General features: G+C 41.6%; 1 protein-coding gene across 1 annotated transcript in view; it reads right to left on the bottom strand.

Moving 5' to 3' along the window:
* Positions 1-859: 859 nt before the first annotated feature.
* Positions 860-27,217, bottom strand: part of FYB2 (FYN binding protein 2) — a 75,564-nt gene continuing 49,206 nt past the window's right edge. Inside the window, exons 8-19 of the mRNA XM_055138300.1 lie at positions 25,969-26,116; positions 19,370-19,484; positions 19,240-19,280; positions 17,022-17,085; positions 15,126-15,221; positions 11,951-11,979; positions 10,141-10,201; positions 8,273-8,359; positions 5,253-5,346; positions 3,257-3,413; positions 3,131-3,164; positions 860-2,591 (exon numbers count right to left, since the gene is read on the bottom strand). Coding sequence (XP_054994275.1) covers positions 2,570-2,591; positions 3,131-3,164; positions 3,257-3,413; positions 5,253-5,346; positions 8,273-8,359; positions 10,141-10,201; positions 11,951-11,979; positions 15,126-15,221; positions 17,022-17,085; positions 19,240-19,280; positions 19,370-19,484; positions 25,969-26,116 — 948 coding nt within the window. The 3' untranslated portion in view covers positions 860-2,569. The remainder of the gene's footprint in view (positions 2,592-3,130; positions 3,165-3,256; positions 3,414-5,252; positions 5,347-8,272; positions 8,360-10,140; positions 10,202-11,950; positions 11,980-15,125; positions 15,222-17,021; positions 17,086-19,239; positions 19,281-19,369; positions 19,485-25,968; positions 26,117-27,217) is intronic.

Here is a 27,217-nt window from a genome sequence, read left to right as displayed (position 1 = left end):
AGGGAGTGGGAGAGTGAGAGAAGAGGGAAAGAGAAAGAGAGGGGGGAGAGGCAGGGAGGAAACTGAGGACATTGGTGGTAGTTACATTTACTGGTAAAGGGATTGGTGTTGGAACATTATATGACTGAAACCCAATCATGAACAACTTTGTAACTGTGTATCTCACTGTGATCCAATAATAAATGCAGTGTTGTCGTCCCATTGTTCATCGATTTGCTCGAGTGGGCACCAGTAACGTCTCCATTGTGAGACTTGTTGTTACTGGACTGGAGCAATAGCACAGTGGGTAGAGCATTTGCCTTGCAGGCAGCTGACCCAGGTTTGATTCCTCCATCCCTCTCAGAGAGCCCAGCAAGCTATAGAAAGTATCCCGCCCGCATGGCAGAGCCTGGCAAGATACCCGTGGCATTTTTGATATGCCAAAAGCAGTAACAACAAGTCCCGATAATAAATAAGTAAATAAATAATAAAATAAAATACAGGGGCTGGAGAGAGTACAGCCCTTGCCTTGCATGTGGCTGACTTGGGTTTGATCTCGATCTCTGGCATCCCATATGGTCCCTCGAACATTATCAGGAGTAACCCCTGAGCATCGCTGAGTATGGCCCAAACCCAAAAAATAAAGGCGAAACAATCAAACACTTCATGTGTTGGTGAATGTGCTAGTGTTACATTACTTTATGACTCTTTGTTGGACAGAAGTTTTGCATGAAAGATCTCTGATCTGCTAAGTCAGACCCTCTGACCTCCATGTGCACAGGCCAGATGGAGTCTTGTTTTCTGAAGTGTCCATCAAGAGGTCAGCCTGGAGATACTGCGGTTACTGGGTTGTTCTGCCTTACACAGGGAGCAAGTTTAATTCAGGGACACTCAGGAAGACATTTTCTCGACCATCTCTGAATAGTTCCTCTGAGTCTAGAACAGAGCTGCTCAGACCTTTTCCACTCAAGACCCTTTCTTATCTGAGAAAATTTTTCATGACCCAAGGTATATAAAATAGTTATGTAAGTCTACATTTACTGATACCAACTGTCACTGTCACTGTCACTGTCAAACCATTGCTCATTGATTTGTTTGAGCAGGCACCAGTAATGTCTCTCATTGAGAAACTTATTGTTACTGTTTTTGGCATATCCAATACGCACGGGTAGCTTGCCAAGCTCTGCCCTGCGGGCTCCATACTCTCGGTAGCTTGCTGGGCTCTCCAAGAGGGGCAGAGGAATTGAACATAGGTCAGCCACGTGAAAGGCGAAAGCCCAACCACTGTGCTATAGCTCCATACCAACTATTAAATTTTTTTTTTATTGGATCACTGTGAGATACTCAGTTACTAAGCTGTTCATCATTGGGTTTCAGTCATGTAATGTTCCAATACCCATCCTTTCAGTAGTGTACATTTCCCAAAACCATTGCACTCAGTTTCTCCCCATCACCCCTCCTTCCCCAGCCCACCCCAGCCTGATTCCATGGCATGCCTCCTCCTCCTCCTCCTTCTCCTCCTCTTCCTCATCCTCTTTCTCCTCCATTACGGTTTGCAGCACAGGTATTGACAGGTTATCATATATATCCCTTTACCTATTCTCAGCACTCAGATCTTGTGTAGACCACAAATTAAGAACCAAGACTCTCGAAGAAATTAGTTCAAGCTGAGGTATTTTAGCATGGCTTATAATAAGCATGGCTATTTCATCTCTCATCAAATACAACTTGAATTTTTTTGTGTCTTGTCTAATAAATATACTTCCAAGTTTCACAGTATAAAGATGGAGCTATGGAACACATTTTGTCTATACTCTTGAACCAGAATTACCAAGATTTACAGTCTTTCAGTATTGAACATAACAGACAAATGCTTATGTATAATTTATTTATTTCCAATAGACATGTACATCATTTTAAAATAATGTTAGTTACAGCTTAGCTGAAAATGAATATGCATATACATCTCATTTATGTATTCAGTTAGAGACAAAATAATTATCTTATTTTGTACAGTAAGTTGCAGTTTTGTTAATATTTTAGCAAACTATTCCAATATAAAACTAATTTTGAGTAACATTTCTCAGTTTTGTGAGAAAACAATGGGATACTTAACACATTAAAAAAAATGAGCCGTAATTTAGATTATACTTCATACTGAATACTTAAAAGACTGTGGTTATACTGTTTTTTAGAATAGTAGTACCCAATTTAAATGCACAGCATCTTCTAGAAATTACAAACATTCATGTACTAATATTAGAAACAAACGAAACCATCTGCAGTACTGACGGGGTGCCATAAGGCATGAGTTCTAACTCCAGCCATGGCTCATTAAATAAGTACTCAGATGCTAACACAAAGTTTCATATTCTCTTGAGCCAGCAGTGAAGTAGACAGATACTGAAATAGACACGGAGAGAGAGAATGATTTAGGAGTAAAACCAGCATCTAAATGTGGAAACCTTAACTTTTTCTCTAAGTTCCTAACAAAAGTTTCCACAGATTTTATCTTATTTTCACATGTAAACTGATGTGAGTAGAAACTATTGTCACTTGTGCAGCCTGGACCATAAACTCTTGAATCTTCCTAAGGTGCCCAACCTTGATGCCTGAGAAAAAGAAAAACAAACACCTAAAATGTAGATTAGCAGGACCAGAGAGATAGTGCAGAGGGAAAAGCACTTGCCTGTGTTCGATCCCCAGGACTCCTAAAGGTCTCCCGAGCCCCTCCAGGAGTGATCTCAGAGCCTGGTGGAAGCCCCAAGCACAAGCAGATATGGCCCAAAAAACCAAAAGTGTTGACCAGCAAAGCAGTGAATAGCTATCCTATTGAGTTTAATATTTTTATGTGTTTTTAATGTCAGAGAAATTAAGTAATTATGTAATAAGCTATATATTAGGGCACTTAGGGTATTAAGATTTTATTTTTTCCGGGCCAAATAAATAGATAAAACATCAGGGCAGGTGCATGACCTTATACCGCTAATGCCAGCACCACATATGGTCCTACATGCCCTGCCCAAAGCCCTGAGCCACAGCCAGGTGTGGCCCAGAAGCCAAAAAATTATTTTCCCCATCAGACCAATATGTATAAAAGTGCATCAATATTGAAGATGTATTATTTGAAATAAAAAATCAAACCACTTACTTGAAATCCAGATGTTCAATGAGCACATAGCCATCTATTGAAAGAAAATTCACTGTTACTTACAGAATATTGCTTTGATATTTTATTTAAATAATGGTGGGAATTTTAAGGGTCAATATGACTTACATCTGCCTTTAGAATTACGACATATCACTAGATTTTCTTCAGTGATATCAATAACTTCCAGTTCTTCTCCAGGAGTAATTGGCAAATCAAATATTCCATTTCTTGAATTACTGGACGATGCCACTGCCATATTGATGACAGTAATCTCTTTGTTATACTGAAATAAGAAATTTTTTAACTATAATTGCAGTTATTTTTTATTATTATAAAATTAATGGAAGACGCAATATATTAACTCAAGCTAAATAATAAGCACTTAAAGGCATAGAAGATAGTATGATTTTAAGTAGAAGTATTATTTAAGAAAGTAACAGTTAAACACCATAGTCTTCCACTCATGGGTCATGATTATATTATTGTTTTTTGTTTGTTCTTTTTTTCCATTTGGGTCACACCCAGCAATGCTCAGGGGTTACTCCTGGCTCTGCACTCAGGAATTACTCCTGGCAGTGCTTGGGGAACTATATGGGATGCTGGGAATTGAACCTAGGTCAGTCTCGAGCAAGGCAAACACCCTACCCGCTGTAGGGTGTTTTTTACATTGTAAAAAAAAAAGTGTTTTGCCACTTGATACCTAATTGTACCGGTATGAAGTCTGATGAATGAGAAGGTTGTGCAATGGAGTAGAAAATTTTGTACCATCATTGATATGTTAACTTTACAATTAGAAAAGTGAGACTAGGGGCTGGAGGAATAGCATAGCGGGTAGGGCATTTGCCTTGCATGTGGCCGATCCGGGTTCGAATCCCAGCATCCCATATAGAATCTGAGCACCACCAAGGGTGATTCCTGAGTGCAGAGCCAGGAGTAACCCCTGTGCATCGCCGGGTGTGACCCAAAAAGAAAAAAAAAAAGAAAAGTGAGACTAAACCAGGAAAGGAGGAGCAGAAAAGTGGGGGGCAAGACCCTCTTTGTCTACTACTGCGGTCTGGTTCTTTTTTCTGTTCAAAATCCATTTTGCCTGAGAAATTCAACACAGAAGAGCCAGAAACTCCTTGGATTCATTACATAGCTGAGTTTTAATGAAACTTTGATCATTGTACATGCAGGAACTTTTTACCATTACCACATTTTTCATGCGCCATCTCTCCCTCCCATTCAGTTACGTGACCCACAGTTTAAAAAGCTAGGCTCTAGAGCTTTGATTTTTCAACTTTTTTACACCTGTGGACCTTCAATCAAAAACCCTTGATTTCAAGTTTTTAAAGCTCTTATACACCTCTGTTTCTAGATGGCACTCTTTAGCCCATATGGGTAGGCTCAGATATCCCATTTGGCTACATAAACACACACATTTTAACATGTCGACACCAGTGTGTACCACTGGTGGCTCATGTTTGGATGTGGCTTAATTAACACAAATGGCAATGCCAGTGCCATCTTCTTAGTCAAAAAGATCCCTATCTTTTTCTCAGAGAGTCAGAGGAGTAACACACTTCTAGAATCTTTAAAACCCAGAAGTTCCTAGCCTTTAATATGGTTAATTTTTTTTAAAATTTTTAATTAGTGAATCACCGTGATGTACAGTTATAGACTTACAAACTTTTGTGCTTGCATTTCAGTCATACAATGGTTGAGTACCAATCCCTCCACCAGTACCCATTTTCCACCACCAATGGTCCCAGTACCCCTCCCCCCACTCCCCCACCCAGTCCCCTCCAGCCCACCCCACCTCTGTGGCAGGGCATTCCCTTTTGCTCTCTCTCTCTCCTTTTGGATGCTATGGTTTGCAATAGAGGTATTAAGTGGCCATGATGTCCCAGCTGTAGTCTACTTTCACCCACAAATCTCATCCCAAATGGGCCCTCCTAGCACCCTTTACTTGGTGGTCCCTTCTCTATCTGAGCTTCCTTTTCCTCCAGCACGTGAGGCCAGCTTCTAAGCTGTGGTGTAATCCTCCTGGTACTTATCTCTATGTTCTTGGGTGTTAGTCTCCCATTCTGCTACTTTATATTCCACAAATAATATGGTTGATTTTTACTGTCAGATAACTTACCTCAAATCTTTCCCTAAAAATTTTTTCTTCTTTTTCCATTTTGTTCTTCTTAAAGTTTTGCTTCTTGATTTTGAAGAAATTTCTAGGAGATAAACTGGCAAGAAATATATTGGTAGGGTTAAATGTACAGTAATAAAACTCTTAAGCCTCTAAAACTGTGAAGTTGGCCTATTTTGGGGTATATTGTGTGTGTTTATCATGTTATAGAAAATAAAACTTGTTGGGGCGAGAGCAATAGTTACAGGGGTAGGGGATTTGCCTTGCATGCAGCTGACTGGGTTTAATCCCCAAGGACAACACATGGTCCCCTGAGCCTGCCGAGTATGATCCCTGAGTTCAAAGCCAGGACTAAGTCCTGAGAACCCCTGGCTGTGGCTCAAAAGCCAAAAAAGAAAAATCAAACTTGTACTCACTCCCACTAGAGCAAATAATAAAGACAATGAAACAGGGTAGGGGATAGTGGGGAGGACACTGGGACAGTGGGAGGGAAGATGACACTCTGCTAGAGGGTGTGGTGTTGGAAAGTTTTATGCACCATTATTAATATTGTAAATCACGGTGCCTAAAGTAAAATTTAAACACATACACAACCCCTTTCTCAAATTGATAATATATAACTTGAAATAAAATCACATTGGGTATATTTAAGTTAAACAAGAAAATTCTCTGACTTAGAGGTATAGTTAAGTTATAAAACATTAGGAGACATTTATGTAAAGTTTCCACTCATCCGCAGATTATTCAATGGATTTAACTGGGAGTCACAAATCTATGTGTCTGTAGATTGTCCTACTTGTTAAGTGATTTTGGAGGGAAGATTTAAGAAATTAAAAGAAAATGCCACAAAATATTTATAAAAATTTTCATCACACAAAAGTGAATAGTCCAGCTGAATCTGTTGGCTCTCATTTCTTCCTTTCTCTGCCTAGCTGTTCGTGTGAGGGCTGGAGCTTCCCTGCAGCCGTGTAATACAGACAGCGGGAATGGAGTCGGCAAATCCTGAGTTTCATTCAGCAGTGCCCCCTACATCGGCTTGTTCTCTCCAAGCCACAGCCTTTACTTGAGCTGTGTCCTCTTGCACAAAATGCCATTTTCCTCTAGCATCTCCTTATTTGACTCTATTTGTAGTCCTGACTCCAGAGACCTTTTTCTACAATTTAAACAATTCTGCTCTCTTCAAATCTTTTGACCCCACTTTGCTGCCTAGAAGATAAAGTCAGCATCCTTACTATGAAACACAAGGTTGCCATAACCTGGTCCCAGTCTCCCTCTCCAGCTCCCTTTATTCATTCAGAGGCTACCTGGAACGTCTATCGTAAAAAGCTTTCTGGAGGGAGAGAGAAGAGGGGAAATGAAAGTATTTGCTCTTGAGTTTTTGCCTTGCTATGCTATGCAGAAGTATGTAGATGAGATGTCACTTCCAAGCTCTCATACCTGGGATACCATTTCACCACTTCATGGAAACATGTCATCATGTCTGGTTAATAAAGGGATAATAAAGTGGTTGGACTGATGAATAAAGCGTGTGTTTCTTTTGAACCAATATCACATATTCGTTCAAACAATATTACATATTGGTTCAAAAGGGGAAAAATTGCAAAAATATATCAGTACAGGAATAATGACAACCTTGATACTGCATTTTCAGACTTATTCAGAATAAAGATACAACGTTATAGCATTTTGTTTTAAGAGAATTTTTAAGAGCACAATGAATTGTTCCCCCCAAAGACTTATTACATAGTCATTTCAATACTAAGAAGCTTTTTGGCGGGAGAGAGAGGAGGGGAAATAAAAAGCAATACTCGCTCTTGAGTTCTGCCTTGCTATGCTATGTAGAAGTTATGTAGTTTTTCAAGAGAAAACAGAGGCATTAAGGCACTTGCCGTGTGCACAGCTCACCCCAGCTTGATCTCTAACACTACAGATGGCCCCTCAAGCATCTCCAGGAATGATCCTGAGCAGCAACTCAGGAGAAAGCCCTGAACGCCACCGGGTGTGGCCCCCAAATAAAGTATGTCGATGTATGAAGGAGACTTCTGGTGGTGCTTGTTGGTTTTTGGCTCACTCCCAGTTAGCTGTGCTTAGTGCTTACTCCTTAGTGCTTTCTGCTCTCAGGGATCACTCTAAGTGGGGCTCAGGGGACCATGTGATAATGAGGATCAAATCCCAGCCAGCTGCACTCAAGGTAAGCAGCCTTACCTGCTGGTCTCTCTGACTTCTAGAAGTATAAAGTTTAAAGTAAGATGATACATTTCTAGACCACAAATGCATCTAAAATCCTAAGGGAAGGTCCAGCCTCCTCACTGAATTTAGTAAGGACTGATTGCTGATTCATTTTAGGGTGCTATGTGACGTGCTTTAGACAATTTTCTACAAGAGACTATGCAGTGTTCCAAGCTCAACAATTCAACAAGTACTTCTCCAAGGCATTTGTTAAGGCATTTCAGGCCCTATCTGTTGCCTAGCAACTGAGAAGACTGGAGAAAAAGAGTACTAAGTAGTCACCTGTAACAGTAAAAAAAAAAAAAACCAAAACTTCATCATAGCCATCAAGATAATTCGAATCATGAATGAAGGCCAGTCTATAGAACATTCTTTAACAGGACTGTGGCCACAATCAAAATTATATTGTTTTATGGAAACCCTCAATATGCAATATCTAGTTTCTTTTCACAAAGTTTTATCTAGGTTCTAATTGGGTTTTTATTAAAGTTCTATCTTAAATTCTTAGAATCTAAATGATGACCAGAAGTTTTCATCACATGACAAAGGTCATCAAACCTTACATTACCCTGAAGAGGGGTGATAATGAGGGGAAACCATTTGTATGACAATTTTAAATGTTCATATTCTTTATATTTTTAATTTGCTCACTTGCACTATGTTATAGGTATTATTATTTGCATTTTATATACAAAGAATCAGACTCAAGCTGAATGACATGCTTACTCTCACATAGCTTGTGAGAGAGATAATTTGCAGCAGATGATCTATGAACAGTGCTCTTGTGCACTAACCTTTCTGTCACTTCAGCAACTTTGTTCTCCTTTTTCTCCTTTGACATCATAAACTTGGGCTTCCATGTTTTCTGTTTATCTTCATCTCTGAGGAGAAAAATGTTTTCAGCAAGTTAAGATGAAAACATTTGCAGAACCATCAATACTTTCTGGAAAATTGTGTTTTATAAAAGTATTTAAGAGATTTCTAGAAATACATATCTATCTAAATATATACAGATTTATATATGTATGAATATTTCAGCTTTGCAAGTCATTTCTATGGAAACTGCCCAATTTTATAGTTGCAACAATAAAAGAAAGGCTCTTTGACCCATAGGCCATAGTTTGCTTACCGCTGATCTGCAGTGCAAATATAATACCAGAAGTCGGAGACAAACCTGATTTATTTTAACCTTGCTCTTCTCTGAGCCTCAGTTTTTCTCCATTAAAACCTGAACAATCAACCTATACTATGAGACAAGACTAGTCCACTTAGCATTTGCCCTTGCTTGCAGACTCTAGAAAATAGCCCAATTGAAGAAAGGAAATGCTGAGGTCAGAGCCATTGTACAGCAGGTAGGGTGCTTGCCTTGCACGTTTGATTCCCAGACCACATATATTCCCCCGAGCCTGCCAGGACTGATACCTCAACACAGAGCCAGGAATAAGTCCTGAGCACTGCTGTGTGTGGCCCCAATACAAAAAATAAATTAATTAATTAATAAAAGAAAAGAAATGCAACAAAGAGCAGAGATCTGCATTATCTAACCAAAGAGCATTTTAAGCAAATTTCCTCTAACACCTATAAAGACCTGGTATACAAACTAGGCAATATCTTCTCTTTATTTCCCTATCCTTGAACACATTTTAATCATCTTTCATTTGGACGATTTTAACTATTCTAACACACATTCTGCTACCGCCCTTCCCTCTGAAGCATTCTTTAGAAAGATCCTAATTCTCCCTGAAGTGTGGTACTGAGCCCTGGGCTGCCTCCTCATCTGGCAGAGGAATTCTGGGAAAAGGCGCTCCTTAGGAGATGGTGGGGAAAGGGTTTTCATAACACATGGTAACATTTTACATTCGGGTTAAGTCCCACACACAGTATGCTCACAGTCCTACCAAATAAGATGAAACCCAGGAGTGATGCAAGTACAACAGCTTGCCTTGAACACACCCTACCTGCTGTAATGTCTGTCTCTCTGGCTCCCAAACCAAAAAGTTATTAATGACCTTACACAAATAAGTCCACTGGTATGAGAGTAAAAGAACGGAGCTGAGCTTGCAAGTGGGAATTGAAGCAGTGCTTTAGTTGAGAGCAAAGGACTGAGACCAGGTGGCTAGATGGGGACATAGAATGATTTCGATTTTCAAAGATTGTTATTTAACAAACCATCAAGGGGCTGGCTGGAGTGATAGCACAGCGGGTAGGGTGTTTGCCTTGCACGCGGCCGACCTGGGTTCGAATCCCAGCATCCCATATGGTCCCCTGAGCACCGCCAGGGGTAATTCCCGAGTGCATGAGCCAGGAATGATCCCTGTGCATTGCTGGGTGTGACCCAAAAAGCAAAAAAAAAAAAAAAGAAAGAAAGAAAGAAACAAACCATCAAGATTTGGGCTAACAAAAGGAGAGACAGAAAGAAGAAAAGTGCCTGCCATAGAGGCAGGCTGGGTGGAGGAGGGTGGGAGAGAAATTGGGGCCATTAGTGATGAGAAAAGTACACTAGTGGAGGGATGCTAATTGTGTAACTGAAACCCGATCATGAACAGCTTTGTAATTGTGTATCTCACTGTGATTCAATGAAAAAAAATCAAATAAAGCATGGGCATGCACTTAAAAAATTGGTTATATATTGGCAGGCATCATAGGAGGAAAAGTGACTTACTTTGACTCTTTTTCATTTATGTCCACGTCATCATAGATAGTAACTTCCTGGGTCCTGATTCCTATGATCAAGTAAATCAAAATAGTCCAATCTTAGTGATGATTTATATGATTTTTGGCTTTCCAAATTATACACAGTAGTCAATTACAGGGTGCAATCTTAGCCCTGTTCTATCAAAATCTGATTTTAGAATACAAATAGGTTGGAAGGACTAAGAACACAAAAATATCCCTTTTGATAAGATTCAGTTGAAGGATTAATAGATATATGTATTTTAAATACATACATATTTTTATATAGATTTGATTTATGCAGCTTTTCAGAAAATTAATTGCTGAAAAGATCATTTTTAGATTAGGCTCCTATCTTCTTACTGAAAAAAATTGTTATAACTGCTAGAATAAGGGAGAGGGGGCTTAATTCCCAATGGAAAAGCAGTTTACTAGAACATTAATATTGATTTGTCTCATCTGACTTTTATTTCAAACCACTTGCACCTGCACGTTTATAATCTTGCATAAAATTGAATTTGTTCATAATAATAATTAGATGGGCTGGAGCCATAGCATAGTGGTAGGGCGTTTGCCTTTCAAGCAGCCGGTCCCATGTTCAATTCCTCCATCCCTCTTGGAGAGCCCGGCAAGCTACCGAGAATATCGAGCCCGCATGGCAGAGCCTAGCAAGCTACCCGTGGTGTATTCGATATGCCAAAACAGTAACAACAAGTCTCACAATGAGAGATGTTACTGGTTACTGGTTACTCGAACAAATCGATGAGCAACGGGATGACAGTGAATAATTAGACATTTTCAATTTAGCATAGTCATATTCTTTGGTGAATCTAAATTATAATCTATTATGTTCATGTGAGTCACCACTTGAACAAGTTTTTTTAGACTTTAAGACATAATTGCTCATAATCCTTATTCAATTAATAGTAAATTTTCATGGAGGTCAATTCTATATTGATTATTTTTGTTATTTTTTTTTTATTTTAAGCACCATGCAGTGCTCAGTGCTTATTTCTGGCTCTACACTCAGGAATCACTTCTGGTGGTACTTGGAGGACTTGTAAGGCAAACTCCCTACCTGCTATACTATCACTTCAGCACCAATACATTGATTTTTTTAAAAAAAATTGTGCATAAGAATATTTTAGGAGTCTTGTGATTACTGGAATAGTGTTTGCTAGTTGTTAAGTATAAATATACTTGAATTGACAATTCAGAGTGAAATTCAAGTAGCCAGCTGTGGCTAAGGTCCACAAACAAAGCCAACAAATTAATTACAGGGCACTCTCTTACAAGAAAATTCAATGTACTGTACCTTTAGTGAGATCAGACTGTCAGGCACTGTGTTAATTTTGTGTGCCTTTGTTTTTATAGCAAAGCAAATACTGTTTCAATAATCCTTACTTGCTTCAATTAGTATGTGTACTGCAACACGATCATGTTCAACTATGTCTTAATTACTGTGATCTGGCTGTCATATGCCCCAGGAGACAGCGTTATAATGTATCATGCACAAGCCTGGCAATCAGAGAGTATAGGAATACAAATCCTAGATCTTTAAAGTCGGGATGTGGGATAACATCTATTTCTGGGGTGACCTGGGGTAGAGTAGGCATTTGAGTCATATCGCATTGACTCATCTTCCTTCAACTAATATAGTTGGGTAAAATGCCATCTTTGACTTTGATGTATCAGTTTTTCATGAAATGTATAATTTGGGGAAGATGACTACATATTTTTCCCACCTCCTGAATATCCCCTGAGTAGTTCTGTGCCAATAATAAGCAAATGTCACTTACCTAAGTCAGGCATCGAAACGGAAAATGAGCTGTTTGTTGGTTGAAAACAAGACACAAATGGGTTAAGGGGAAAAGCCATGGCCGGCGGAGATTAGCTGGTACATCTCAAATAACACACTGCTGACTAGCTTTCTTGATACTTTCAGCAAATATGGGATGACACAGACTCTAGCACAACCAACAACCTTTTAAAGGGGGCTTATTTATCCCAAATGATTTCCTAGACATTTTATAAATTTTGTTTTTAATGGATCAATGTGAGGTAGTTACAGACTTAAAAACTTTAGTGATTACATTTTCATACAATAATCGAGTACCCATCCCTCCACCAGTGCCCATTCTCCACCACCAATGTTTTCAGTATCCTTCCCACCATCCCACCCACCCCCATTCTCCACTCCCTGCCTCTGTTTTACTCTTTTACTCTCTTTCACATTTTTTTACTCTCTCTCTCTCTCTCTCTCTCTCTCTCTCTCTCTCTCCTTTTGGTATTATGGTTTGCAATATGGGTACTGAATGGTCATCATGTTTGGTCCATAGTCTACTTTCAGCACACATCTTCCTTCTTGAGCGAGCCCTCCAAGCATCATTTACTTGGTGGTCCCTTCTCTATCCCAGCTGCCTTTTCCCCCAGGATGTGAGGCCAGTTTTCAAGCCATGGAGCGATCCTCCTGGCCCTTTATCTCTACTATCCCTGGGTGTTAGTCTCCCATTATGTTACTTTATATTCCACAAATGAGTGCATTCTCTTAGACCTCCTTTCTGACCTCAGCAACCTCCTATCTCCCACACCCTTCCCTTCTGTCCACAGGCTCCTGGGTCTGTCTTCTAACCTTCTAAGATATCAATGTGAGAGAATACATCCAAGGTGAGAGAAGTATGGTGGAAGAAAAGCCTACAGACTCCATTCCCTGCCTATGTAGATGTTTAAGCCAAAGGGTAACAAGGGGGAGAATTCCAGGCCAGATGGAAATGGAAGAGAGTAAATCACTGAGTGGGAGGAGACAGCCCATGCAGACTGCTTGGTTCTCACATCTCAGTGAAGGCGATTCTGTGGGGGTGTGACGTGATAGGAAAAGCTTCTAAGTCAGGGACATCCCATTATGGGACTGTAGAGAAAGACCAGGGATTCAGAGTTGGGTCAAGAGATTCAGGAAGGTGCCCTGAATCTCAAAAGAATATTCAAGGGAAAACTAGAATTTTAATAGTCAAAGGAGATTGGAAGAGAGATGGTGCATTTCAGACCTGCAACTTCATGGTTAGAACCAGGAGGCACAAGCCATGGTAGGGTCAGAGTGTAAGTGTGTGGATGGGACAGAGGTGAGGAAGAGTCACTCTAAGGGAGTTACTTAGAGAAGAGATTAGGTGTCTGTCTGAAAGTCAAAAGGAGTTGCTGAAGAGTGCTAAGGAAATCAGATTTACATAAAAGAATATTAGCATTCTTAGATGCATCAGATTTTCAAGGACTGTAGTAGTCTAGCAATACTCTGTGTGTGTGTGTGTGTGTGTGTGTGTGTGTGTGTATCATCTAATACACTAAGGTCAATACCTTGTTTGGATTTCTGACTCCTAGAGCTAACCTTCCTCTTCTTCCATTTTCAGGACTAGAATTTATAAATGACATATTTGGGGGATGGAGGTATCTCTCAGATCCAATTCCAACAGACAACTATAGTTTGATGTGTCATAATTGGAAAGAACTTCAGTGCACAAGAACAGCATGCAATATACCTAATGACTTTGAACAGACCATTTTTACCAGTTTTTCCCTCATAAAATACAGACCTGTATCTGTAAATTATATATAAATATCTCTGGGGTCTGCAGTATTCCCTCTATTATATGCAAAAGAAAAAAGCTGGACCCCGTGGGTCTAAAAGGGAAACAGTCTGCCTCTGGATGTACAAGGAGTAAAGAGCAGAACTAAAACAGGGATTCTAAATCCAGGTCACTCTTCCTCCTGCTGGATAACATGTTTCCTTCCCAAACACTCCTAACGATCCTGGCAGGATCCAGGACTTTAAGGTACCTAAACCACCCAGCTGAAAAGCTTGTCCTCCATCACCAAAATTTTTTTACAGAGACTAATTAGAGCATGGAAGTGTAGACAAAAATCACTAAAACTTATAGTGCTAAGAGCATAAAAAGGGGGTATAAAACAGCCTAAGAGTGATAAATAACTGAAACATACACCAAGGATGAGGGGAAAGGATTCCTTCCTGCCTGTGGTTTAAGATTCCTTTTACAACGTTTTCTCATCACTTTTTTTTCAAAAGGGACAATGGATATTTTTCTTTATTATCTGTGAGTGTGGTTCACTCAAAAATTGCCTAAAAGGTGGGGGCCACACGTGTGTGCGGCCTCTCTGCAGCTGCATGAGTGTGAATCCAGACCCAGCAAAACCTTTTTCGGCATGGGCAACTCCTCGCAGAATGTCTCCAGCCTGAGAACTAAGCCTCGGCCCCATGCCCACCCAGGAGGGGAAAGGTATTTCTCTCTCTTGCCTCTTTCTCTCCGGGGGTGAAGGGCACGGTGTCTGCCATATTAAGACGACCACAGATGGGATTTACGACAAAAACTGCAGCAAAAAGACATGAGGGTGCTCTTGGGAAGGTGGGAGGCACCGGCCCCTCCCACCGCCGAGATGTGATCCCGGGGGCCGCACGCATGTGCGGCCTCTCCGCAGCTGCACAAGCGTGAATCCAGACCCAGCAAAACCTCTTTCGGCGTGGGCAACTCCTCGCAGAATGTCTCCTGCCTGAGAACTAAGCCTCGGCCATGTGCCCGCCCAGGAGGGGAAAGGTATTTCTCTCTCTCGCCTCTTTCTCTCCGGGGATGAAGGGCGCAGTGTCCGCCATATTATGATGACCACAGATTGGATTTTCAAGCCTGCAATGATCCAATATCTGGAAGAAATCTCCCTGGACTTAGTTGTCAAAGTACGGAAATTCAAAAACGGTGCTGGTGAAGGGATGGTTGTTTCAGCATTGTATAACTGAGACCTAAGCCTGAAAGCATTGTAATCTTCCACATGGTGATTTAATAAAATAAAAATTTTATTTAAAAAAAATGGCTAAAAGGAGGTGAATGAGAACCAGGGCTGTTGGTTCTATTTATAATGTCACTGATCGCTGCTAACCCTTCCCAGGAAAGAGGGGGGGGGGAAGGATTTTACCTCATTTTTCCTTTTGACTTGGTTTTCATTTTAAGTTTATCCTTTTCTTTCTTAAAGAATCTTTGCAGTCTTTTCAGTGCTTCTTTTCCATCTAAACTAAGAGAAATTAGAGGATATATTTTGAAAGGACCCGAGATGAAGGTGGCTGCAGTGAAGAAATTTAGTCCCATCTCCCACATACACCCTGCCTGAGACCCAACGAGTCACATTTCTCTAGGCGTCCCTTTGTTTAGATCCCAATATGGAGTAGCACCTACCAGCCAGCTGCGAAGGAAATTCTATTCCAAGTTAAACTTTAGCCCAAATGAACTCTATTTTGCAGACCTTAGGGAGCAATGTCTTCCTTCTAAAGAAGATAGCTAAGGAAACATGTTTATGAAATATACTGGAAATAGACTAGAAAAAGTTTGTAAAATACACTACAGGAATTCCTAACTCCTGAAATTCCTGTAACTGATAATACAATGGTGCTACATTCACTACTCCATTGCTTAAAATTGTTGCAAGTGCATGGGAGGTAGCTCAGGAGTTAAGGGCATATGCCTGGCATATATAAGGACCCCAGTTTGATCCCGGCATTGAATGGCCCCTGAGCACCAACAGGGTGCGTTCTCCACCTTAGAAATCCAACCACATCTTAGTCTGAGATGTGTGCTCTTCCTGGAGTTTTCATGTCTGGGTAAGAGCCCTCTCCCCTCTCTCTCCTCTCTCTCAAGCTTTTTCCTCTCTCTCTCCTTTCATATTTTTACCCAAAACTATTTAACTTTGAAAACAATAAGTAAATTTAATCATGGTCGTTATAACAAATTATTTTCCTCCATTTTTACAATTCCCCTTTTCCCAGAGTATCATAAAGTCACACAATGACTGGCCAGGAAGGCAATGTTACGAAGACATATAGGTAGCACAAAAAGAGCAAAATCATGAAAAGAGTTACAAGCTAGAATCTTTTTTGATCAAAATTAGTATTTTTTTTTTTTGGAATAGGGGATAGGCTTTGATCAAGCCACACTTGATGGATCTCAGAGGGTCACTCCTGATAGCTCTATGGTCCACTGTTGGGGACTATATGCAATGCCAGGGATTGAACCAGGGTAGGCTACGTGCAAGGCAAGTAATGTCTGAACTATCTTGACTTTAACCTTAACTTAAACTTAACCTCTGAACTATCTCTCTGACACTAATTCTTGGTAACAATGAATTATTAGATGTTATCACTATATCACTGTCACTGTCATCCCGTTGTTCATCAATTTGCTCGAGCAGGCACCAGTAACGTCTCCATTGTGAGACTTGTTGTTACTATTTTTGGCCTATTGAATACGCCATGGGTAGCTTGCCAGGCTCTGCCGTGCAGGCGAGATACTCTCTGTAGCTTGCCGGGCTCTCCGAGAGGGGCGGAGGAATCAAACCCGGGTTGGCCATGTGCAAGGCAAATGCCCTACCCGTTGTGCTATCACTCCAGCCCATTAAATGTTAAATTAAATCAAAATCCCAGAGATACAGGGATTACCACTTGCAAGACATAAGTAAGTCATAATCATTGATTTCTTCTTTAAAAAATTATAAAATTGAAAGAAGTTTTACTGATACTTCCTTCTCTTTTCTCACAAAATTTTAAGCAAATTTTTCACAAATTCTCACAAAAATTTTATACTGAGTGAAGCTTTCAACATTGAGAGATATACAGTGTCTCAAAAACTAAAACAATGTGACTTCAAATTTATAGCACACAGACACATTTATAAGCATTCTATGGTCACAATGTAGTATTACAGTGCTTATTTCTACTCTGGTGATGGGAGTTGGGTAAAGAAGGGGGTTTTCTTAAACTCTTGTCTTCCAGCCTAACAGGAAACTCCATGAGCTACAGAACCTAGAAAGAGGGCAACTCACTCTATCTTTGGGTAGTTGCTTTTTGTTTTGTAGACATCTTCATACATTTCTCTACCATTTTCCTCTGAAATTAAAAAAGAAACTTCACTGATTACAAAAGCAATATTATTTAGTGCTAAGTATTTCCATTCTTACATTTCATGTATCTTTTATTGAGACAAACTTTTTTTGGCCACACCCGTGGTACTTGGGACTTACTCCTGGTTTTGCACTTACTTAGGAGAATCACTTCTCTCTGCCTTAGTTTCCTTCTTAAAATGAGAATATTGGGCTGAATGATCTTTGCAATGGTTTCTCTAAAATTCTGCCATTGTAAGAAGGAACAATAGCAACAAAAAAAAACCCGAAATAGAGTTATATCTCATCCTTCTACTATTTTTACATAAATTGATCCAACAAGTACTTTTTATGTTTACATTTATTTTGTTTGGGGCCACACCCAGATGTTGATTACATGCGAGGTTAAACACCTTACCCTGTATTATCTCTGACCCCCTCAACAAATACTTAGTAATAGTTCACATGGACCTGAAATGCTAGAGGATGGTAGAAGTGGTAAGAATCAAGATGGTTAGACAGCTAGAAGGAAAGGCTGTTTTATTAAAAACTCACATGATTGTGATGGGTGTTGGAACACTGTCTGACTGAAATCTAATCACGAACAAATGTTTTTGGCTTTTTGGGTCACACCCAGTGATGCTTGGGGTTACTCCTGGTTCTGCACTCAAGAATTACTCCTGCCGGTGCTCAGAGGACCATACCAGGGATCTAACCTGGATCCGCTGTGTGCAAGGCAAATGCCCTACCTGCCGTACTATCGCTCTGGCCCCAAATTTCTAACTGTGTATCTCACGGTGATTCAATGAAAACAAATTAAAATTAAAAACAAACTCATATGGCTGTAAAATGATAGCTGAGGGTGACAAATGCTACAAATACCAGACAGAGCCTTGGTGCGAGGGGATGGCACAGCAAAGAGAATCTTCTGTTGTTGGGAAGAGATAATTGAGCTCAAGAGAAAGCCCTAGACATAGGGGGCACTGGAAATGCCCTGCAGGAAGAGGGAGCAGCAATGCTAGCAAACTACACAGAAGCTGAAAAGTCAGTAAGACTTCTCTCAAGTTGAGCAGACCAAAAGTAGAGAGAGAGTATGGGGACTATTGTCTGCCATGAGGGCAGGGGGAGGGTGGGAAAGGGAGGGTTTACCAGGGATATTGGTGGTGTGGAATGTGCACTGGTGGAGAGATGGGTGTTTGTAACCCAAATATAAAAGCTGGTAACTATCTCACAGTGATTCAATAAAGTTTTTTTAAAAAAGAAGTTGAGCAGAGTGTGAGAAGAGGTGGAGAGAAGGTAGCACAAGCCACTCCATCCTCAAGACCACATGAAGCCACTCCTAAATGTACCGGGAAGCTGGTCCAGAGAGCTAGAACAGGGTGTTAAGACCTTTGCCTTGCTGACCACTGACCCTGGTCCAAATCCCCATCACCACTCTGTATGGTTTCTAGGGCACCTCTGGGGGTAGCACCTGAGTGCAGAGACAGAAATAACCTCTGAACACTGAGAGGTGTGTTTCTAAAACCTAAGCCCCCCATCCCAGTGGTATTGGAAAGCCATGGAAATGTCTGAAGTAAAAACTGTTCCTATAGTTCAAGGGCGGGGAAACCTTTCTCTGGATATTTATAACAGCATATGAAGCCCAAACTATACAGACAGATGGACCAAGGGCAGCTGACAAGAAGCAAACAGTCTGTCCTGCCATGCACCAGGGCTAGACCCCTGGATTCCAGTGCCTTCTACTGCCTGGGGGATAGATATTCCCCTCCCCTGCTGTGAACTTGCTTTTTGTGATAAAAGTCCACTATTAGGCAAGAGCAATAGAGCAGCAGGCGTGCACTTGCCTTACATGCAGCTGATCCTGGTTCAATCCCCAGCACTTCATATGATCCCCCAAACATTGCCAGGAGTAATTCCTGAGTACAGAGCCAGGAGTAACCCCTGAGCATCACTGGGTATGGCCCCCAAAACGAAACTGAAAACAAAACCCATTATGAACACTTTCACCTCTGTGATTCTAAATGCATTTATGAGCACATGTTTGGGAACATATTCTTAGCTTCCGCTATCCAATTCATGTTATTTTTTAAAAAGATGTATAAATGTACTAGCCACGCAGCAATTCATATGGACAGTTTCAGGAATGTTTTCTTATACTTACCACTATCTGAAGCAGATGTATTAGACAAGTCTGACTTTTGTCTGAGGGAAAAAAAGATACAAAGACCTTTGAAGCCATCCCATTCATCAAAAGCCTTATTATGTTGCTGAAGGGCTAGAAACAGACTTACCCCTTTCTGCTGGGGCATTCTACATCATCATACATTTCCTCCAGCGTGGATTTTGTCCTAAAGAACACTTGACCTGGAGTTTCACACTTCAACTCCAAGTCCTCCACATATCCACCTGTGGAAGGAAAAAAATAGAGAATGAATGCACTTGAGGACCATTCTATCAGCTACATTCTTAAACATATTTACATCACAGAATGGAGCATCACTTGAACATGTGGACTGAAGATGCTAAAGCCAGAATATAAACATGACATCTCTGAGTATTAGGCAAGCCTCCTCATCTTGCAGTAGCACTGTAGCACTGTCATCCCCTTGTTCATCGTTTTGCTCGAGTGGGCACCAATAACATCTCCATTGTGAGATTTGTTGTTACTGTTTTTGACATATCGAATATGCCATGGGTAGCTTGCCAGGCTCTGCCGTGCGGGCGGGATACTCTCGGTAGCTTGCTGAGTTCTCTGAGAGAGACTGAGGAATCGAACCTGGGTCAGCCACGTCCAAGGCAAATTTCCTACCCACTGTGCTATTGCTCCAGTCCCTTCATCTTGCAGTACAATGAGAATTCACTGGAGGTGGACTTAACTTTTTAATAACTTTTGATAACAATAACTTTTTTCAATTTTATTGAATCACCATGAGATTGTTACAAGCGTTAATGTTTGGGTTACAATCTCACAATGATCAAACACCCATCCCTCCACCAGTGCACATTCCCTACCACCAACATCCTGGGTATACCCCCCCACCTTTCCCACCCTCCCCCTGCCTCTAAGGCAGACAATATTCCCCATACTCTCTCTCTACTTTTGGGTATTATAGCTTGCAACACAGATACTGAGAGGTCATCATGTTTGGTCCATTATCTACTTTCGGCATGCATCTCCCATCCCAACTGGTTCCTCCAGCCATCATTTTCTTAGTGATCCCTTCTCTATTCCATCTGCCTTCTCCCCTCCACTCATGAAGCAGTCTTCCAGATATGGGGAAATCCCCCTGGCCCTTGTGTCTACCGTCCTTGGGTGTCAGCCTCATGTGATGTTACTCTATACGCCACAAATGAGTGCAGTCCTTCTATGTCTGTCCCTCTCTTTCTGACTCATTTCATTTAGCATGATACTCTCCATGTCTCTCCATTTATAAGCAACTTTCATGACTTCATCTCTCCTAAAAGCTGCATAGGTTTTCATTGTGTAGATGTACCAAAGTTTCTTTAACCGGTCATCTGTTTTAGGGCACTTGTGTTGTTTCCAGATTTTGGCTATTGTGAACAGTGCTGCAATGAATATATAGGTACAGATGTCATTTCTACTGTGCCTTTTTGCATCCTCGGGATATATTCCCAGAAGTGGTATTGCAGGATCATATGGAAGCTCAATTTCAGTTTTTGAAGGACTGTCCATATTGTTTTCCAGAAAGGCTGGACCAGTCGACATTCCCACCAACAGTGAAGGAGCATCCCTTTTTCCCCACATCCATGCCAGCACTGGTTGCTTTTGTTCTTTTGAATGTGTGCCAGTCTCTGTGGTGTGAGAGATAATAATAACTCTGAGGTGGCAAAGACAAATGCATTTTTATGATGGGTGCTAGGTATCTAGTAAACAGGTCACTAGATATGGGGAATCTAAATCAAATCTCATGCTTGCAACTCACGGCAAAGGGGATGTTTGAAATTCACACTTCCTTTCACCTGGGACGGGAAGCATCCTGCTTCCTGTCCAGTTTCTTCTTTACTTGACTGCTAAGACTTGTACCTGGCCCTCCTTACTCTTTTTTTTAAGGGCTCTTCCTCTAATCTCTGAAATGATATAGTGAAGTGCTCTAGAATGCAGGTCTCCGTCTAGATGACTTTACCAGTTTTGGGGGATTTTTCCCCCACCTTAAACCTAAGTTTAGACCTAAGTTGATGAAGCACACATCAACAGTCATTATTCATCAGCAATGGGATTAGCTCAAAAAAGGGTGCTGGAGGTTGGAAATGGAGCCGGATTGTTTGCACAAGCAGCTACAGCCTGTGAAATGCAGGGGCTCGCTCCAGCCGCACTGCCGCCCGTCCTCATAGCCATCTGTTCCTCAGTTGGCAAAGATCGAGATTTAAAAGTATGAGTGATTCTGAACCCATTTTAGATATGAACTTGACATCAGGAGTCATATATCTGAGAAACAAGACAATTGAATAATGTCTGATCAACCCATGTAACAACACAGCATCTTCTGACAAGAAGTCAACGAACAGGTAGGCTGCAAACATCTCTATAAGCATGAGCTGCTTCTGCATTTTCCCGAAGGAATTTTCAGTACATTTTCCCCGGCGCAAAACAAAGCTGCTCCACACAGTTGCTTCGTTCCAATTTTAGGCCCATTTTCCCCTCCCCTCAAACATTCCTTTTGGCCGAGGCAAATGTAAAAACGTAGGCTTCAGTTTAAACACTCAGACAACTCCCCCATTTGCATCTCTAATTTGGGCCTCTCATGAATTCTAGAGATGCCCTGAGACTCCGAGACACTTCCACCGGATTGTCTAAACATTCTATTCCCAAACCCACTCACGACTTCTCGTCACATGTTTGCTCTGCCTGAAGTCTGCCCATCTGAATAAAAAGAGGCAACACCATCCTCTCAGGGATTCAGATCTCAAAACATTGACACTCTCCTTGACTCCTGTCTCCCTCATTTCCCCCCACCAATCCACAGCCATCTGGATTCGATCCCGAATCCAGGCACATCTCAGCTTCTCTGCCACAGTGCACCCTCCTGCAGGCTACCTCACCCCCCACCGACATCATCCCACCAAGTTCTCACAGGTCTCCTGAGTTCTCCTACATTCTCAGTTCAAGACAATTGTCAGGATGATGATTCTTTAAAACATGCATCAGGTCATGTTGTTCTCATGCATCAAAGCTTTCCTTGATTTTGGATGTATCTAAGTACTGACATTCTTGCAGTGGTCTTCAGAAGCTCCCCTACCCTCTGGGGTCTTGTTCTCACTCTCCCCCATATCCTGCACAATGGTCACTCTGTTCCTGCCATGGATGCTCCTTAGGGAGCTGCCTTCCTTCCATCCTCTTCCATCTCCCTAGAACATTCTTTTTTTTTTTTTTTGGCTTTTTGGGTCAGCGATGCACAGGGGTCACTCCTGGCTCTTCACTCAGGAATTACTCCTGGCGGTGCTCAAGGGACCATATGGGATGCTGGGAATCAAACCTGGTTGGCCGTGTGCAAGGCAAACGCCCTACCCACTGTGCTATCACTCCAGCCTCACCCTAGAACATTCTTACTCTACACATTTGACTCTCTTCTCTGTCTCCTTTGGGTAATCTACAAATACTCATAACTGCAACTGCCACTACCTCTGTCCACTTTCCTAATTTTATTTATTAATTTTATTCTTTCCTTATTTTATTCCCCCCATAACATTTCCTACTTTTCCTCATGGTAGTAACTGTTGATGGATGATGTTCACTCTGATCAGAATGGAACCTCCATGAGGACAGGAACTATTTTCTTTACTATTATATCCCAAGTACCCAGAACAGGACAAAACACACAAAAGTCACTCCAATATTTGGTAGTATTGAATGAATATTGCCATTAACTAGAGAGCTTTGCATGTTACATGTATAATGATTACTGTCACTGTCACTCTCATCCCATTGCTCATCAATTTGCTGGAGCGGGCACCAGTAACGTCTCTATTGTGAGACTTGTTGTTACTGTTTTTGGCATATCAAGTATGCCATGGGTAGCTTGCCATGCTCTGCTGTGTGGCTGAGATACTCTTGGTAGCTTGCTAGGCTCTCTGAGAGGGGCAGAGGAATTGAACCTGGGTCGGCCATATGCAAAGCAAACGCCCTACCCACTGTGCTATTGCTCCAGCCCATAATAATTACTATTGTTTACAATTTCAAGATGTTATCTGAATTCTCTTTACCTGACACATTCAGTTAATTCTTGTTGCTTGGGATATTGTGGTATACTCTAATGCTTACGTTCATTTTATATTAGTAGCCATATATTCTTATGTCACTTCTTGTTTTTCAACTTTTCATATTAAAAAGAAATGCTGAGAAAGAAAAAAATTCAATGGGCCTTATTCCATGCTATTTATTTGCTTATTTGCCCCCTGCATCTTTTTGGTGATGTCTTGTACTCTCTTGATTGATTTTTTTTTCTTTCCCATTTCTTTGGAAGGTGGTTGCACTGTATCTCACAGCAGATACCCAGCTATGTTTACACTTTTAAAGTATATCGGAAGAGAATGAGTCATAAGAGGATGATTCAGTGAATGTCCCAAAAGGAAGATTTGTGTTGGTGGCATGTACATTAAAACAATAGTGACATGTGTCCCAGACCTCCATCTCACATGCTTGTGTAGTCAATATCTCTCCCATACAGGCAACTACTGTCTTCCCAGACTGAAGGCAAAGCCTGCTTACGTTTTTTAAAAAACATTTTTAGCCGCCCTCCGTGGACATGTAACCCCGGTGGCCGCACGTGTGCGGCCTCTCCGCTGCTGCACGACCAGGGCCCCGGAGGCCAGCTAAACTACAAGCTTTGTAACTTTCCACATGGTGATTCAATTAAAACTTTTTTTAAATTTAATTTTAATTTCTTTTAATTGAGTTGGACTGGAGCAATAGCACAGCGGGTAGGGCATTTGCCTTGCACGCGGCCAACCCGAGTTCGATTCCTCAGTCACACTCAGAGAGTCCAGCAAGCTACCGAGAGTATCCCGCCCACACAGCAGAGCCTGGCAAGCTAACCGTAGCGTATTCAATACGCCAAAAACAGTAACAAGTTTTCCAATGGAGACGTTACTGGTGCCCGCTCGAGCAAATCAATGAACAACAGGACGACAGTGCAATAGTGCTACAGTGCTTAATTGAGTCACTGAGTTACACAATCACAAAGCTGCTAATGATCAGGTTTCACTTATACAATGATCCAACACCCATCGTTCCATTACCAGTGTCCATTTCCCACCACTAATGACCCCAGTTCCCTCCCTGCCCCCATCACCTACTTCCCACAGCCTGCCTCGGGAGCAGGCACTTTCCTTCTCTTTCTCTTTCTCTTTCTCACTCTCTTCCCCTACCTCTGTCTCTGTTTCTGTCTCTGTCTCTCTCTCTTTCTCTTTCTCTCTCTCCTTCTGGACATGATGGTCTGCAACACAGATACTGAAAGGTTATCATGTGTGTTCCTTCACCTACTTTTGCCTGCTTACTTTTGAGATTTCTATCAGTGGACTCACTCAAAGCAGTGCTCCTCAGGGGTCCCATTTCCATACACTGCTCTTTGAGACACAATCCCTATTGATGTCTATTGTGGCAAATTGTTCATTCCCAGAATCATTTCCTTGTGTGAATATATTCTAGCTTTCAACTTATGATTTGGACAGCTCTCGGTTTGAGGCTATTATAAAAAGTTCTGCTCTGAAGGTTGTCTGTGTCTATGAACTGAAACGTGCTTTTCTTTGGGGGGGTAGGAGGAGGTGCAGAACTGCTAGGGCAGACGATGTGCATATGTCTGGCTTTCATAGTTGCCAGAGTTTCCCAAAGTGGTGCTTCTAATTTACAGTCTCAGCACTTGGGCAGTTTGAGTTGCTACACATCTTCACTAGCATGTGTTGTTTTTGTTCTTTTGATTTTAGCCATTTTGAGGGGCCTGCGACGCTACTGCATCAGAGGTGGCAAGAGGTGCCATCTGGCCTGAGATCTGAAACACTGAACAGCTTCTCATAGTAGAGTTGCATTTTGGCTTCCCTCTTCGGTGAAGTGCCTTTTCACATATAGGTCTAAGTTTTCTAATTTGTATATATATTTTTTGTCTTTTGGATACAAGGATATCTATCACTGTATCACTGTCATCACTGTCATCCTGTTGTTCATCGATTTACTCAAGCGGGTGCCAGTAACGTCTCCATTCATCCCAGACCTGAGATTTTAGCAGCCTCTCCTTACTCGTCTTTCCCAATGATTGGAGGCTCTTTTGGGGTCAGGGGAATGAGACCTGTTATTGTTACTGTTTTTGACATATCGAATACGCCACGGGGAGCTTGCTTACAAAAATAAAATAAAATAACAGAGGATATCACAAAAGAAATGTATATTTGCTGAGCACCCATTATGTAGCACGCTCAATCTGTGAGATCGTTATTTTGATCTCTTTTCACACAAAAAGAAATGAAGCGGGAATATGAAACCACTTATAGAGGTCACTTAAATTCAGATTGAGATTTGCACTCAGATCTCCCACTTCTAATTCCAATGTTCTTTCTATTACTGCTGCTTCGCTAAGGCAGGTTACTTGGACATTCAATTAATATTCATAAAATAAATGAAAATATTGACCATGCACACATCTCTAAAATGATGATGTTTGGGGCCACAGAGAGAGAATACAGGGGGTAAGGATTTTGTCCTGCCAAGGGCTGACCCACATTCAACTCATCAGTACCACATCTGATGCCCAGAACCATGAGGAGTAATCCTTGAGCAGAGAACCAGGAATAAGCCCTGAACACAGTCAGGTGTGGCTTGACAACTAAAATTAAAATAAAAGTAAAACAGCAAAGACGGGCAGGAAGAAGCACAACTTACAGTGGCCGTCAGGGCGCATGGCCAGCTGGAGGTCCTCAGGGAGGGTCTTCGGGAGAATGATATTTGCCACCACATCCTGCTGCCTTTCCAGCTTGTTCCTGTTACTTCTGTGGACTTGAGTCACGTGCATTTTGCCCCAGGCGCCCACCTAAACACACCAGATGAGGGGGAGGGGGAATCCTTTAGTGCTTTGTCTTAGTTGTTCAATTCATACCTGGTCTTCTACATGCATTCATTCCCCATGATGGCAGCATGCTGTTTATCACTGCTTACTAGACTGAGGCTCACAGAGGTGCACATCAGACCTTACAGTCACCTCTAAATGGCCAATGAATTCTTGGCCCCCCAGCAGGCCCCAAGAGGCAGGAAAGACTTGGTGTACCAGTTCACTGCATCTTCATGACCTTTCATTAGGACAACAGCATTAGTCCTCTCCACAAAGAGTTTAGAAAGGATAAGTAACTTGCCTCTGGTCTTGCCCATATCCTGACAAGGCAGGATGTGACACCGAGCCTTGTGCCCAGAGACCACTAAGGGATGCTATCTTCCTTTTACCTGACATCCCAATATTCCACCCAACTCCTCTGTTCCATATCATCTCCCTCCATGCTCCCTAACTCTAAAATTTGTCCAACGACATGAAGGATGAGACATCATGTGAAGCTCTGGAGATAGAGACACTTGTGGGGCTTGGTATAGTGTTCTGCTGAATGACAGTATTTTTCTGACTGACAGGGAGACAGGAAGTGGGCTGGTCAGCTAACTAGGAGATAGGATTGAGGAAGGCTTCAAGAAGACAAGTTTTAGACAACTGCACTTCATAGTGGGGGTAACCAGTAGATAGAGGGTAAAAGACAATCTAGCAAATATATCAGCATCAGCAAAGGCAAGGGAGAGAGGGAGTATCCTTCAAGAGCAGAGCAGAGGTGAATGAGGGAAAATGGAGGGGAATGTTGGAAGAATTGGAGATGAACTGAAAGATAAGTAGGGCCCCACTAGGAAGGGTCTTGCATGCAGGGCAGGAGAGTAGGCTGTTCCTCATAAACATGGGGAATCAGGCAGGGAAGAGCACCAATCAGAGCTGTATTTCTGGAAGAGCTGGAGATTGTAGCAGGAAGTGATGCTCATACCAGAATACTTCTGGCCACTAAGTGCTTTCTAATGATAATGATCAGAGGGCGATGGGAGAAGAGTGGACACTCACACACCACACACTGAGTAGGCGGGTAGATACAAGAACACGTGCCAA

Source organism: Sorex araneus, chromosome 5, assembly GCF_027595985.1.
Source record: "Sorex araneus isolate mSorAra2 chromosome 5, mSorAra2.pri, whole genome shotgun sequence".
NCBI lineage: Eukaryota > Metazoa > Chordata > Mammalia > Eulipotyphla > Soricidae > Sorex > Sorex araneus.
Note: the sequence above shows the minus strand (reverse complement) of the source record. Positions and strands in the feature narration are given on the sequence as shown.